Source organism: Magallana gigas, chromosome 9, assembly GCF_963853765.1.
Source record: "Magallana gigas chromosome 9, xbMagGiga1.1, whole genome shotgun sequence".
NCBI lineage: Eukaryota > Metazoa > Mollusca > Bivalvia > Ostreida > Ostreidae > Magallana > Magallana gigas.
In genome coordinates this window covers 6,677,838-6,692,930 of record NC_088861.1, presented here as the reverse complement: position 1 = coordinate 6,692,930, position 15,093 = coordinate 6,677,838, and the positions used below count along the sequence as shown (strand labels likewise).

Genomic DNA, 15,093 nt, shown 5'->3' with positions numbered 1-15,093 from the left:
ATAGCTCTGCAGAAATGACAGGTAGTTCCATTTACTTACATATCATATAACCGACCGCTTTCTGGCGGAGGGTAATTAAAAACAAGATTAACTGAGAAACAATAGCCATAACCCAATAGCTTTAAGGTGGTTTGGGACATCTCCATATTTAATTTTGGCATACTTCCTTTTGAAACGATCAATAAAATCAATTATTTGATAAATTTGTTCTTTCTCAAAATTTTTCTCTAACAGCAAAGCTCAATGGGTTAGAACTTGAACTACGAATCTGTCATTTGTTCGAATCCCTCTGGGGCTTTTACAATTTTTACCTTTTCAAAAATTGTCATAACATTTTTTTTGGTCAAATATTGTAAAATTTGAAAATTCTGACCAGTGAAAGCATTTCATTTAAGATTTTTTCTTACTTCTATGTACAAATTTGACCTCCATTTAGGCCATACCCTACCCCATGGGATCATAATTTGAACAAACTTGAATCTTTACTTCCTGAGGATACTTCCACACAAGTTTAAGATTCTCTGGCTAAATAGTTTTTAAGATGATTTAAAAAAAAAAAATTCTATATTTATTCCTAATAAGTATGTAAAAATTCAACCCCACCCATTGTGACCCCTTACTTCCCCAGGGGATTATAACTTGAACAAACTTGAAGCTACACTATCTGAGGTTGCTTCTACACAAGTTTAAGCCACTCTGATCAAATGGTTCATGAGAAGAATTTAAAGTTTTTTTCTTTATTTACTGTATGGACAAATAGTTATCAGAAAAGCTCACTTTAGCTATTAGATCAGGTGAGCTAAAAAAAACAGCATTTTACCCCATAGAATAACATACTTTGGGTTTCTACGATTGAATAACTAAAAGTAGATTCCCGAATATCAATCAATATAATTGTTAAAATACATGAGGTTTCTGTTGGTACAAAAAATACCATAAGTTTCATTATAAAGTAAGCTTCGCTACTTTTTGGTAGCATGATAGAATTATAAACACACACTTATTTATAATATCTTTCCATGCATATAATTCATATAAATGCATTGCAAAAAAGTATAGTGTAAAATTATCACATTAGCAATATTTTTCTTGAACATGATAAAAAAAATCCATATAACAATATCAAAATGACTGATGCAAAATAGTTTAAGTATCCAGAAACATGAGTATTCATCAAGAACAAAAATTATGAACACAAAAGGGGTTGAAAAAATGAGTCAATTCTACATCATAATACTGTGGTTTTAATCATATTAGTTGAATACCTGTTTTCATGGATTTTGTTGTTAACTTAATCCACAAAATGAAAAGGATCAATAAAGTGCAATTTCTAATAAAATATTGTTCTGAAAAGATCACCGGCCACTTTATGGAACCTTGAAATTGTGATTTTCAGTAAATCAATTTATAATATTACTGGAATAACAGTAATGTTAATGAATTGTCTCTCTCTCAAAAAAAAAAAAAGGACATAAAAATTCATATTGAAGTTCTTCTGGTTTTTAACAGAATACTAGTACTAATACATCTAATCTTGTGACATGCTGAGATTATCAAGTTTCCTACGCATAGGACTTGCTAAACTTTGCAAGCATTCCAACTTCAACTTTTTTGGAGTTACCTCCCCTCTTGAGCACTCTTCATTGTTTCTTTTCAATGGACTTGGTGATAGTGAGGATGAGAGGATACTTGGAGAGTTCCTGCCATCATCTCCACCATCAGAATCAAACAAGTCATTATCACCGGTCACAGACCTATGTGAATCAAAGTTACTACCATTTCTAATTCCACTACCATTGGAAAATTTCTGGATAGATTTAGATGATACAGGAGAGAGTAAGCTTGGAGAAGAGGGTTCACTCCCTGAGTCATTAATGGGTAAGTTTTGGCCATTACTTCTCTGGAAATTAAAAGTTCTCTCTGCTACTTCACATAGTCTTGACAATTCCCCAATATCGTCATCATCCTCATCAAAATCACCATCAGCATCATCTGTCACTTTAGCAGTATTCCTCTGCTGACCTTCATTTCTGTTATTCTTTTTCCGCGGAGAAATTTCAGGTAATCTGTCTTGCTGAACAACTCCTGAATACATATTCTGTTTAAGACTTGACTGAACGTTTTCTTTCTTTATCATTCCATTATCTTCAACATCTTCATCAGGACTTTGAGTTGCATCAGATTCACATTCCTCATCATCCACCTTTGGGGCCTCACCATTTCTATATCCATCATCTCTTCCACCGCGTAGAGGACCACAGTTTTCCAACAATGACTCATTCCTGGCCTGTTCCTCTGAGATCAGAAGCATGCTTTCATCCACTTCTGACCACTGGCTGTCATTAGAACTTTTATTTCCAGATGCCAACTCATCAAGCTTTGGGACTGGGCTTAAATTGCTGAACTTATTCAGAGTCTGTCTAACCAAGGGCGTAGAGGTAGCATCCAGACCAGATAGCTTGGACCTCTGAAAATGTTGCTTAGAATTCAGCAGAAGATTTGGAGAAAAATTCAAAGGTCTTGGCCTGTACAACCCAGAGGTTGCAACAAAAGAAGTAGAGGGTTGCTGACCATGAGGCCCAGCCCTAGGGCTCTGAAGATCTAGTTTTCTGGGGGACAGAACAATTCTGGTAAATGTTTCATCTTCTGGTTTATCCATGGAGAAGCTGTTTGTCTGAGTGAAGGGAAGGGCATGGTCATCCGTGTCTTCGATGGAGGCCTGCAGGGATTGGTTCAGTTGCTCTCGATCCTGAAAAAAACACCAAGCAAATGAACATCAATTCAAATTGCACCCAGAATTAAAATTGGAGTTTAATAAAATCAAGCATAGTCATTATGCAAAATGTATATAGTTGTTTATCAAAAACAAAAGGTTTCTATAAAATCCAGGTGCAGGAATTTCTTTTGCTACATGTACCTAGACTTCAGTTAATTTATTTTAAACTTGCAGGTATTATAATTAAAGACATGCACAGGCTACAGACTTTCTAGATGTGCAGAATTTACAAATTACAAACGTAAAGTATAATGCAAGTGATTGAGAAAATTTGTGAGAAGTGTTTGTGCCAGCATTTCTATGATGCTTGTGAAGTCGGAAATTCAATTCTAACAGTGCGATCAGTATTGATACACCCTTGATAATCACCAAATACATGTTTACTTATATCATGAAAACATCACTTCAAGAAGGATGTAATCGCACATCCTTACATTTAAGATATAAACACACTATAACAGGAAGGTTATAAACACATTCTTATGGGCTAGATACTGTTGACCATCTTTTATTCGCAACAACTTTACTTTATGATTTACTGGGGTAAAACTGGTTCGCTGCAACTAGATCAAGATGTAGATTATTTAAAAAATAAATTACCAAGAGACACGTAAGGACTGGTTCACGTTGAGAAACATTTGCGATGACAAGGCTCACACGAACCTTGAAAAAAATTCCTTGCACTCACATAAAAGTTGGTTCACAGTATGAACACAGACTTCAGGGTGAATAAAAAGATCAACTTACGGGTAGAATTTTGTTCAGCTGATACCTCAGACTTGTCCATCTCACGTTTGGTTTGGCGGCGATGGCTTTGGATAACACGAGATGGGTGCCTAGTATATGAACCTCCTTCTTGCCTCTCGTCACCGCTGTGTACACGTGCTGCCAGTTCTGCCAGGATACGCTCGATCCCAAGTAATACACCACTGCCCCTGTTTCAGATCCCTGGAATAAATCAATTTTTCAATCAAATTTCACATGAAATTGCATGTACTTCCAAATACTGTAGATATCTTGTTTTTCGTGAGTACTTTATTCCGCGATTCAACTGTATTGCATCAAATTGTGAGAATATGAAATCGCAAGCACCAGATTTTTATCATAGTTTCTTTAGTTTACATTTGTCAGAGAAATAAAAGCAATATTTTAAAATTCACGAGATGTGCCTCTAGCAATTTTATGCTGTTATTGATTCCTCAGGTTTGATTAGGAATATACAGTAAGGGATCTCATGATTTAGTGCAAGTGATTATAATAATCATAAATTGGTTCCTTTGTTTAGGCACCAGTTTTAATCATACATTGGGAACCTGATATCGTATGTGGGCAATGAATATCTCCAAAATTTGTAAATAATCTTAGCTCATGGATATTCATTGCTGCATAAAGTTTGTGCATTTCTGCACATAAGACTCACAAAAATGGTTTATTTTAATTAGTTATAAACTGGCTAAAACTTTGAACTTTAATAAGTTCACATGTAGCAGAGTAGAAAAGGTGCTAAAATATAATACCACTTGATCATATAAGCTCTCAGAGAGTTTAAAGATACTTGAAAGAGGATAAAACTGAATAACTGAGACAACAATTCCTGCTCATGCACACAATAGCTACTGACCTGGAAGGTGTGAATGGTCCTTGCCCAAGCGTGCCGGATTTTACAGAATTTCTTCAGTTCCCTGAAGGAGCACCAGAACTCTTTGGGATCGTCTGGATCCTCATTGGACAGGTACAAATAACGCTCACTTTTTGTACTTTTACAATCGATTATCGTTTTGTCCTGAATAAAAAAATGTTTGGCTCTCATAACAGCAATCCATTATTGTATGAAAAAAAAAAAATCAAATAGAAATGACTCTCACAACTCTTTCCTTGTATGAGTTTTATATTGTTGTTTTTTCAATTAGTTTGATTCTTGATCAAAAAAGAAATACATGTATTAACCGAAGATGCAGTTATTTTTGTTATGATCTAATTTTCACTTTTTTTGCAATCACTTTCACAACCCAAGAAATACAATACACAGAAATTGTATGATTTTAGAAACATATTTTAAAACGCAAAAAGAATTGCACAAATAAAAAATTATTAATACATATTTACCAAATTTTTATGCATATTTTGTGACACGATAAAAAAACCCCCCGGATATATGCTTTTGTTTTAAGATCTGTATACAACAAACTTACATCTTTAATGAAAAACACCTCCCCATTACACAAGCGAATGTTCTTTTCCTTTTTCTCTTCTATTTCGGTTTTTTGTGTAGAGTCAGCATTTGCCTCTTTTTCTTGATCCGCCCCAAAATTACTTAGATCCTCCAGATTCCCTCCAATCTCCTCTTCTTCCTCTTTCTTCGCCGTCACGGGTTTCATTCCGTTGTCACTCTCCTCGTACAGCGTGATCAGGCTGTTACGAGTCATACAGATCTTGTCCCCCGTCAGGAACATCGGCTTGTTGTGGCAGTCCACCTGGGGATGTTTATTGTAAAACTGCAGACAGACTTCGTTCACTATAGTTATATCTTTGCTGGAAAATACAAATTGGGAGAAAAAAATGAGACCCCCCAAGGAGGATTGTTTTAAAACTTCAATCAGACTTTGTTTTTCGCTGAAAAAATATATAATTTGAGAGAAAAATGAGACTCATGGTGATTGTTTCAAAAAGTCAGAAATTGGGAGAAAATGCCCCACTGAGCCACACAAGCAGAATAAATACTATTAAATTCCGGATATAGATATGCATTGACTTACTTTGTGAAGGCTACAAATTGTGAAGTCTTGTCGTTCATCAAAGATTTCTCTCTCCTCAGAAGATTCAACACAGCTACAAAAGACATAATCGGTCAGATTAAATAACAATTTTTCTATAAGGAGGCTCTTACATGACCTTAAAGACCTTAAACTACTACTGTCACATGTTTTCAAGTAAGAATTCATTATTTTAAAATTATTGGAACAAGAAATCAATCCAAACAATTAAATATAAATTATTAACTCAATACATGTTTTATTACATGTACATGTATACACAAATCATCCGTGGGGACCACACACTCCCTCCCAACCCTTCTAAAAAAAATTTGCTGATTAAACCTTTTTAGTTCAAGTGGTATGAAACACTCCATGTTGTGACATATCATTTATCAAAATAAACAATGAAATCAGATATGTTTTTATAAATACTTTCTTTCCCAAAATTGCTATCTAACAGCGTAGTGCTGTGGGTCAGAGGGTTCACTACGGATTTATAAGTCATCAGTTCTAATCCTGCTGGTGGTTTTAAAATTTTCAACAATTTTTAAAACATTTTTTGGTTAAATATCGTAAAATTTGAAAATTCCAAATGGGTGAAAGTGTTTTAATTATAATGTACTTTAATCCACATTAATATTGACAGATTCACATACCACCTTAAATGCATGTTTTTTGTTAAGCAGCAATTGGAAAATAAGATTGGACTATGTTACAGGCATTAGTGCATAACTCTATTTAAATAAGACTACCCAATTTTTTAATACAAAAATTGCTGGATTTCTCTATGCATACTTAATGTATTTATAACTGAAAATGCATAATGTTGGTTGAAGCCTAAAATCAATGAAAAGTATATCTCTTAAAAAAAAATTGAAGTACCTTGGTTGAGGAACTCTTTGCCCGACCCTCCTTCCACCAGGTGTAGCTTAAAATTCCTCTTTGGGTCAAAGACTGGGCCCATTTGCTTAGAAATCCTGGTGGCATTCTCAATAATCAGCTGAGACTCCGACCTGTGATTTGTTCTCAGTTCGACGGCACAGCCCAGATTCTGCAGGCCAGAAAACATGTCCGACAGGAAGTTCCCTGGCTCGATTGAAGGAAGTTGTCGCACGTCGCCTAGCAACACAATTCGACGAAGATGAGACTCCTTAACAAGCATTTTGAATAAACTATGAAAAGTTGTTATGGCAACCAGAGAGCATTCATCCACTACCAGTGTGTTGATATTCTTGAACTTCCATTCATCTGTGGGATTCTTTTTGAGATTTTGACAATGCCTCATATAGCTGAAAGTGACCTGATGCAGTGTATAACCGATGGTTCCTGCCCGCTTGCCCAGAATATTGGCAGCTTTGCCTGTGGGTGCTGTATAAAGAATTCTGGGAAAGGTCCTTTCAACTTGACTCTCTGGGGGCCCGTCATTGTCTGCTTTTTTTTCATCCTCCATGCCCTCTCCAGCATTAGGTGATCTGAGATATATAATACATGTATCATTATTTTACACAAGTACATGTATATACATGTTTTAGGTCCATGATTTCACCATTTGATATCAAATTGTGACTCTGCAAAATGGTCATTACACACTAAAATCACATTGCGTTTTGTTAATTAATTGAATTCATTCAATATCATAGTGGCTTTTCATGACTTTCTGGAGTTGAGAATAATAGCAATTAAAATTTCTTTCTTTTACCTTCAAGTTTACATAAGGCCACATCAATATAATTTCTTGTTCGTCAGACCCCACACGCTCATGTTTTAAAAAAACCATACATATAATAATTAATTTCCCGTATCCAAAAAATTTTGTGCTGTTTTCTGATCTATTACAGCTCTATTTTTTGCATTTGAAATAGTTTTAATTTATAATTCAGAAACAAGTAGAGAAAATATAACCATTCGCAAAAAATCATTCATGTATCACCTACAAATTTTGGCTACAACGAATAAAAAATTTATTTAAATCGCTCGCCCGCTCATTCCTTTTTTCACTGGATGTCTTACGAACAAGAAATTATATTGGTGTGGCCTAAAGTTCTGCACAAAATAGGAAGCTCTTAGACTTGCAATAGAACACAGTTACAGCAATTGTTGTGATGTGAAATACACATACTCTGGCCTGGATTCGCAGGATGACATCACCTTTGTGACAACTGTTGTTTTGCCACAGCCACCCTTCCCAGAAATCACTACAACAGGAAGCTGAGTCAATAGTTTTGCCGCCCTAAGCTGATCTGGGTCACTTCGGATACCATCAAACTTATCACTACAAAAATAATGTAATACAGTCAAACTTTGTTATCTCAAACTAGATAGGACTGTTTAAAAACTTCAAGATAATCAAGATATTGAGCGTATAATACTTAAAAATAAGTGGTTGGGACTTAAAAATCACTTCGACGCATACATTGTATTCGAAATATCAGTGTTTGAGATATCCAGGTTCAAAATTTAAAATTTTTGACTTTGAATAAATGTGCCTGAAATGGGTAAATATCATCAATTAGTTGTCATTTCATAAAATGTGAATCATTTTTCAATGAAAATAAATCAACAAGTCCACAAATATTTTTAACAACCCAGATATGGTAGTATACATGTATGTGCATGTGAATGAGCAACAATAAGACAATAAAGAATGCGAAATTATATATATATGCCGACTTTTACTGTATGCACTGAAAAATTCTGAAAAAACCAAACCTGTCAAAATCTACATCCAGAATCCATTGGTTTTCCATTTGTTCACGGAAGAGGCGTGTCACCCCCGAGGCAATAAATTCCTCCGCCTTATACAGATGGTAAAGAAATATCCAGATCACGCCTTCTATTGTCACCTCCTTCACGACCTTATTTCTCTTTAGAAAACTAATCGCCTCACTGTAATCTGAAACAAGTGTCTGCGTTTTTTCCCGAACATGGGAGCTTCTTATGCCAGTGTGGCCTTTCTTTGTCTGGGTCTTCAGGAAGTCGTAAATCAACAACCCGTCTTTGTAAGGCTGTTTGATTTGCTGACCTAGCCCCGATTTCTCGTAATGATACCACTGCGCTTCACAGCCTACGATTTGATGATCCTTGCTTAAAACCTGCAAAAATTGAACCAGATTTCATTTTTTTAAGTGTTGTTGATGAGTACTCCCCCCTCCCCCACCATCCCAAACCCATTCATGTGTTGCAATGTTTAACAGTACAAAACCTGATGAACATTATTTTAACATGATAAAAGAAAATATCAATAATTAAAGATAAAACAATCTAATGTGTGAAATTTTGTTCCTACATTGTATCTACAGTCAAACCATCTGACAATGTTTACAATTTCATAACATTAAATCTCATGCATGTTTAATTTGATAAATTTCTCAAAGTACAAGTGATTACAGTACATCTTCACCAGGCCTATCTGTTTGTTTATCCTTCCATCTCTCTCTCTCTCTCTCTCTCTCTCTCTCTCTCTCTCTCTCTCTCTCTCTCTCTCTCTCTTTATCATTACACACCTGTTTAAACCCAAACACCCAGGGCCTCTCCTCTAAATCTCTCTCCAGAGCCTTAACATCCCGCTCCTCCATATGGATCATGTCCAGGAACTGCATTGGCAGGAGTTGGGGTAACAGACTGAACATTAAGGGACATTCCAGGGCCTTGTATACAAGCTGGGCCTCTTCTACAAAAGATGAGCATTGTCCATTAATCAGTGGAATGTATTGACATACAATTAATAACATTCATTCTTTTACTACAAGTTCTTTGTTCTGCAATTCTACAAATTATTATCAAAATATATTTATGCTGATATTAAATCTTCAAGTTTAATTCGAAATCTACATGTACAGTACATGCTTTACATGATCCAACTTTAACCAGGAAACTTTGAAAAAATGCTGGGCCTATTTGATAGAAGATGGACTTTAATCTATTTGTCAGTGAAAGCATGCATGTGCTATATACAGTTATATGTAAGTTCCAATTTTACCATAAAATGACTAATATGATTAACATTTTTTCCCATAAAAATGGAGGGGTCACGTTTAATTAAAACAACAACAATTTTACTTTTCATCTCATGAACATCTAAATAAAAAAAACCCATCAACCAGTCCCAAAGAAATTAAACACCTACAGTGTAATGGGGAAAAAAACATGCCCTTAAAATTTATTCGGCATGGTCCCTTCTTTTAATAGCTGACACAGTTAATTCCTTGTATCATCTTATATGTACACATACTGTATACAGGGTTATTTTCCTCCTGTGTAATTTTTGCCCTTCAATACTTGCAAACAGTTTCGTCCTTTCATGAATTCGCCCAGACACAGTTTAATTAAAAAAGATACATGTAATTTGACACATTGGGGTTTGCCCAGTCTTAAATTTGCCGCTGACAACAAGGACGAAATGGGTGAAAATAAAACGGGGGCGAATATTTCCCTGTATACAGATAATACTTACCGGTAATCCAAGTGTGACATTAGGAAGAGTTGGTCATTAGACAGCATATCCTCCAGAAATACATTTTATTAAAGAGCCATACATAACCCAAATACTAACCATTGGATTCTATCTCAGCCTGAATAACTTGAGCCATTTCTTTCTCTTCTTCGGGAAGGTAGTTTTCAAATTCCTCCAACATTTCCTTGAGGTCTTCAAATGTCATCATGTTTTGTTTTCCCAAATTGTTGCTGGAATGATAAAGTGTCATTGTTTAATTTAAATCAATATCCAAGGAATTTTTTTTTATAGTTTTCTTTGAAAAAATATTTTTTGAAAAAATAAGTACAATTTAAAAACTTCAGAAAGGCTGAATATACTGCTAACATAACCTTTGTGTCTATGTAATTTGTAAAATTTATGACCCATTGGTAAGGGTTGGGCCTAAGGGCCAACATGAATACAGTATGGATCGATTTTCATCAATAAACTCAAAAATATACAAGTACATATATAAGAACTTTTTTTTTAATTCAAGCATTACTGTGGTTTCATTACATGTAATAATCAAGGGTATCATTTTTCGTGGATAAAGTGAAAATCAGTTTCAAAGATACGTAAATTCGTGGCCAATGACCAAATCAATAACAACCGTTTTTAGAAATTTCTTTTCAATGAACATTTAATTTCATGGATAAACTTAACAACGAAATCCATGAAAATTGATGAAACCACAGTAATGTATATGCATTACTCTGTGATATACATTAGAAAGCTCCCTCATTCCATATTGTACTTAAAACTGCAAAATGTTGCTTATCAATGTCAAAACAAAGCAGTCTGATTCAGATCAAATTTTCAGAAGCTCTGTTACCAATTATTACTGGTAGTTGAATTAATCAACACAAAACAAGGAGCAAATACTTGACTTTATATTAGCCCAATCTTACATAATTGTTTAGAACAGAACTTAGCTAGGATAAGTCTTAAACCAAATAACCACTAGTCTAGTAAATGAATTAAATTGGCCATGACAGTTAAAGTTCTACAAGGAAAATGAAATGAGTTAACAGTAAAGAAACTACCAAATGTCAATTATATAGTTATTACCAGACAAACTTGTAAAACTTTTCCACTTCTGGCGCCGGGGTGTAATCCCTGACTGGATTTCGTGGTTTCCGGTTGTTTTCCTGTTCTTCGTCGGGATTCCTCTTTGGTAGTGACATGAGCTTGTTGAGGTATTGGTAGACCACATTGTTCTTCATCACCCACTCTCTCTCCAGTAGCTGGTAGGACAGGGCGCACGAATCAGCGCTGTACCAGATGCGGTTCTTCTTCAAGTCCGTCCTCAAAATTTGGATCCTCCACCAGGGATCCGTCAGGTGAAATCCGGCATGGACATCGGTCTGACACTTTCTACTCTGATCAACCAAGGTGCCTGTAATTGTTAAACTTCACATTTCAAAACTCTTGTAATAAAATCAAAAATTTTAAAGGGACTTGGACACGATTTGAGATCGAAAAATTCATATTTATTTTTTATGTATAAAATGGTTTACTGGTGCATTTTAAATGATTCACCAAACTATTGAATGTTAAAGTCAAGTTTCAAGCGAGATACAGAGGTAAGAATTGATTGTTATTTGTTATGTAAACAAAGCTCGAGTCTTATAGTTGTTTTCAAAAAATGTAACGTAGAGATTTACCATTTCTTAGACAAAATGACATGTAAAAAACAATTTAAACTAATTCAATATTTTCATAAATACTATTATCACAAAAGAAAGTTACATTTGATTGAAACTTACACCAATACAACACATGTAAAACATGACAATATAACACATGTAAAACATGCCAATATAACACATGTAAAACATGACAATATAACACATGTAAAACATGACAATATAACACATGTAAAACATGACAATATAACACATGTAAAACATGACAATATAACACATGTAAAACATGACAATATTTGAGCTTTGTTTACAAAACAGAAACTATGAATTCTTTGTCTTGCTTATAACTTGATATTTGACTTTCAAATTTTGACATAGCATTGTAATCCTTTATATTTATCATTATAAACATTCAAATTGGAAAAATAAAATTTGAAAATCGTGTCCGTGTCCCTTTAAACTCATTTAACAGGTTTCTTGATCTTCTAAATCCTTGTGACTTTGGTTTTTACAAAAATATTCATCTAAAATTTGAGTAAAAATTAACTCCCCCTCCCAAAATTGCATCACTTGTTCTATAATTTTGCTTTGAATATAATCTTAATGATTCTGTTATAAATCTAATTGTCTTTGATAATTTCTATACATAATAAATACAAGATATATATGCAGTCTATATATTTCATTTTTACCCTTAAATTTATGAAATTTCAAAGTGAATCAATGTATGATATAAATCATAAAGCTTGATACCAAGTAAGATACAAGTGTGCCAAACATGATACATTTCATAGATTTAATGTTTGCTGAAAGAAAACCCTCACACCTTTGATTCCCTTCTGTTTCGTTCTCTTGAGGAATGTCTTCCCTCCAGCTGATGTCGACCTTATTTCTTTGAAGCTGAGCATCTGGAAATCATCCTCCTCTTCCCCTTCACTATCATCTGCATCTGTCTGGTCAAACGGTCTGAACACCCCACTGACGGTGTTCTGGAGCTGAACCCCTCCTCCTGCACCATTCCACATGTTCCAATCTGCACCATTCTTCATTTCACTGTAAAGGAAAATGTACACTTTGTACTCAAAGCCCTTAATAGTAACTGAAGCAAGCTCAGGAAGTTACCGTAATAGAAATATACATAATATGTCTGGTTGAAAAAAATCCAGTTACCTTGTCTGTACATTAAGTAGCCAAGTGTCAGTAAGTATAACACCTTGGATATGGATCAGTGGTTTTTATTTTATGTGTGAATTATGGGTTAACGAGCTGTCAACATATTCCATAACGTGTCTAGTCATGTTTCTACAGAAATAGTCAAGTTTGCACGAAAGCTTTGGGAAGGTAATATTGTTATGTCAGCATGATCAAATTGATATAAACTGTAACTAACCTACCAACCCTTGTAAGTTTACACCATAACATGAAATCAATCGATTACAGAGGTCAACCTTCTCTCTTTATAATTTTATACTAAGTGTGAATAGAAAATTCCAAAGAGTCATGATATTTCTGATCTGTTATTTTCGACTTGAGAAAAAAAATTGTTAAAAAAGTTAAATTAATGTGTAAAAATAGGGGGGGAGGGGAGTAGTGCACAGTCCTGTCCATAAGCACAATGGGCACTAAAAAGTTATTATAAATATACTATATGACACTATGAGCTTGTTCATACCATATAATCATAAATGATATATTTACAATAATTCCAGTGTCTGTGAGTGACAAGCACCTGTGGCTAAATCAACAGATTGTGTCCAATCTGCAAGAACTTAACTAAGCAATAAGGATATAAGAAAATATTTTTGAGAATCACATACACATTTAGACTTAACTTAATTAATCCATTTATAATGGTTTGTCGGCTAGAATTTACACAGTAGTCATCACTGTAATGCAATTGTTTGTAAATATGAAACAGCTGTAAACGGTCTCTGCATTTACCTGTTTATACGTCGCATCAATTACGGTCAGTTCTTGTTACATGTATTCCACTTTTCACGTATTCATTGTGTGCTACATAAGAGTGAACGACAGCAATATTATTATATAATCATTACATTGCTTTGATTTTGAATGCGACTTCGGACTTGGTGCATTCTTCAATTTCCGCGAAAATCTGTAGTCCGATCCCGATCAAATTGAAATACTATTCTAGTATAGTATTTTAATTATTAAAGCAAGTTATCATTAAGATTTGAGCATTGTCATATAATAATGATGCAAAATCTTCAAAAAATTATACGCAATAAAATTTTCCAGTAAGTTTAATATTTACAAACAGTAGACTATACATGTACACATATCGTTTAGAAAACTTTGTACAAATGTACTTAGCAAATCGTGAAACCGTATTTATCTAATAAACTATGTTTACATATTAACGGTTTACAGATATGAGGATCGTTACTATACGTAGTTAACTTTTTCAACTGTGAAACTATATGTAATAATATTTTTTTTAATTTTGTACACTGGTGTACATGTACATGTATTTTCTAATGAACATAATCTTTGATATACGTACCCTCATAGAAGCCCTTCCGTTTTTAGCTCCGTCCCACATTTCAAAGCATTTAAAATACACAAACACAATTAGGTAAATTTTTCCTCATTCGGCCACAGGCACCTGAAGTTATATATTTTTCTCATACAAAAACATATATACCCTCTACCTAACATGAAGTGTATTATTAGGTATACGTAGAGAGTACCTATATTTTTTTGTCATAATAAAACGTCAGGTGCCGCGATGCCATTATTCAAACAACCTTGGTCATTTTCATTTCAAATACATTTCGTCAAAAACTATCACTACGAAAGAGAAGAAAATGGTTCCTCACTGCACTTATAAAGTAACTTTTAAAAAAAAATGCGAAAGTCAAGATGACCTTCACCATTATAAACTGTAAATAAAACAACAGGATATGTAGGAAATTCTTAATGTTTCACACTACAATTATACATTTTAGAAAAAGAAACATGAAAATAACTTCGTATGGGAAACACAAGCTTACATGGAAAATAAGTTTTATTTTACAAATATCTTGGCGTTTTATTCAATGAAAACAGAGATTTCAAAAGTATAACGCCGTAAATTTATCCAAAAACGGAGGACGAGCCTAATCAGAATCGTTGATATCAAACATTCAGTATATTCAGATTTTTCTCTTAAAGCTTTCTTACAGCTGCACTATTTCTGGATTACTGTAGTTATGTTTAGAGATATGTAAACAATAAAATGCTTCCTTTGATGATTCATGCGGGTTATAAAGGTTGATATCAATGCATTAAAAAATTACATAACCCGCGTTACTTTCATAACCCGTATGAATCACCAAAGAAAGCATTTTATTGTTTACATATAGGTTTATTTTTCTTATAACAAATAAATAAATTGATTGTAAAAACTGATAACATTAAATAAATTACTGTGAATATACA

General features: G+C 34.0%; 1 protein-coding gene across 3 annotated transcripts; it reads right to left on the bottom strand.

The window, feature by feature from the left end:
- Positions 1 to 588: 588 nt before the first annotated feature.
- LOC105345398 (DNA helicase B) lies at positions 589 to 14,328 on the bottom strand. 3 transcript variants are annotated; one of them, XM_066071252.1, is made up of 14 exons: positions 14,177 to 14,328; positions 13,594 to 13,665; positions 12,479 to 12,705; positions 11,075 to 11,402; positions 10,085 to 10,215; positions 9,036 to 9,202; positions 8,242 to 8,624; positions 7,652 to 7,804; positions 6,415 to 7,004; positions 5,533 to 5,605; positions 4,969 to 5,308; positions 4,398 to 4,559; positions 3,524 to 3,724; positions 589 to 2,749 (listed from the first exon to the last, which is right to left on the bottom strand). In XM_066071252.1, the coding sequence occupies exons 2-14, from the start codon at positions 13,608 to 13,610 to the stop codon at positions 1,529 to 1,531; spliced, it is 3,993 nt and encodes a 1,330-aa protein (XP_065927324.1). In that variant the 5' UTR covers positions 13,611 to 13,665; positions 14,177 to 14,328; the 3' UTR covers positions 589 to 1,528. The 3 variants fall into 3 exon arrangements, with proteins under 3 accessions (XP_065927324.1, XP_065927326.1, XP_065927325.1); XM_066071254.1 differs by lacking the exon at positions 13,594 to 13,665 and having other exon boundaries at positions 14,177 to 14,322; XM_066071253.1 differs by lacking the exons at positions 13,594 to 13,665; positions 14,177 to 14,328 and adding an exon at positions 12,823 to 13,129.
- Positions 14,329 to 15,093: the final 765 nt, after the last annotated feature.

Excerpts from the sequence above, each read along its gene's own strand:
- LOC105345398 (XM_066071252.1), bottom strand. Across the intron at positions 11,403-12,478 it reads GAAACAGAAGGGAATCAAAG|GCACCTTGGTTGATCAGAGT; the intron begins GTGTGAGGGTTT and ends TAACAATTACAG. Across the intron at positions 9,203-10,084 it reads GGCTGAGATAGAATCCAATG|AAGAGGCCCAGCTTGTATAC; the intron begins GTTAGTATTTGG and ends CATCTTTTGTAG.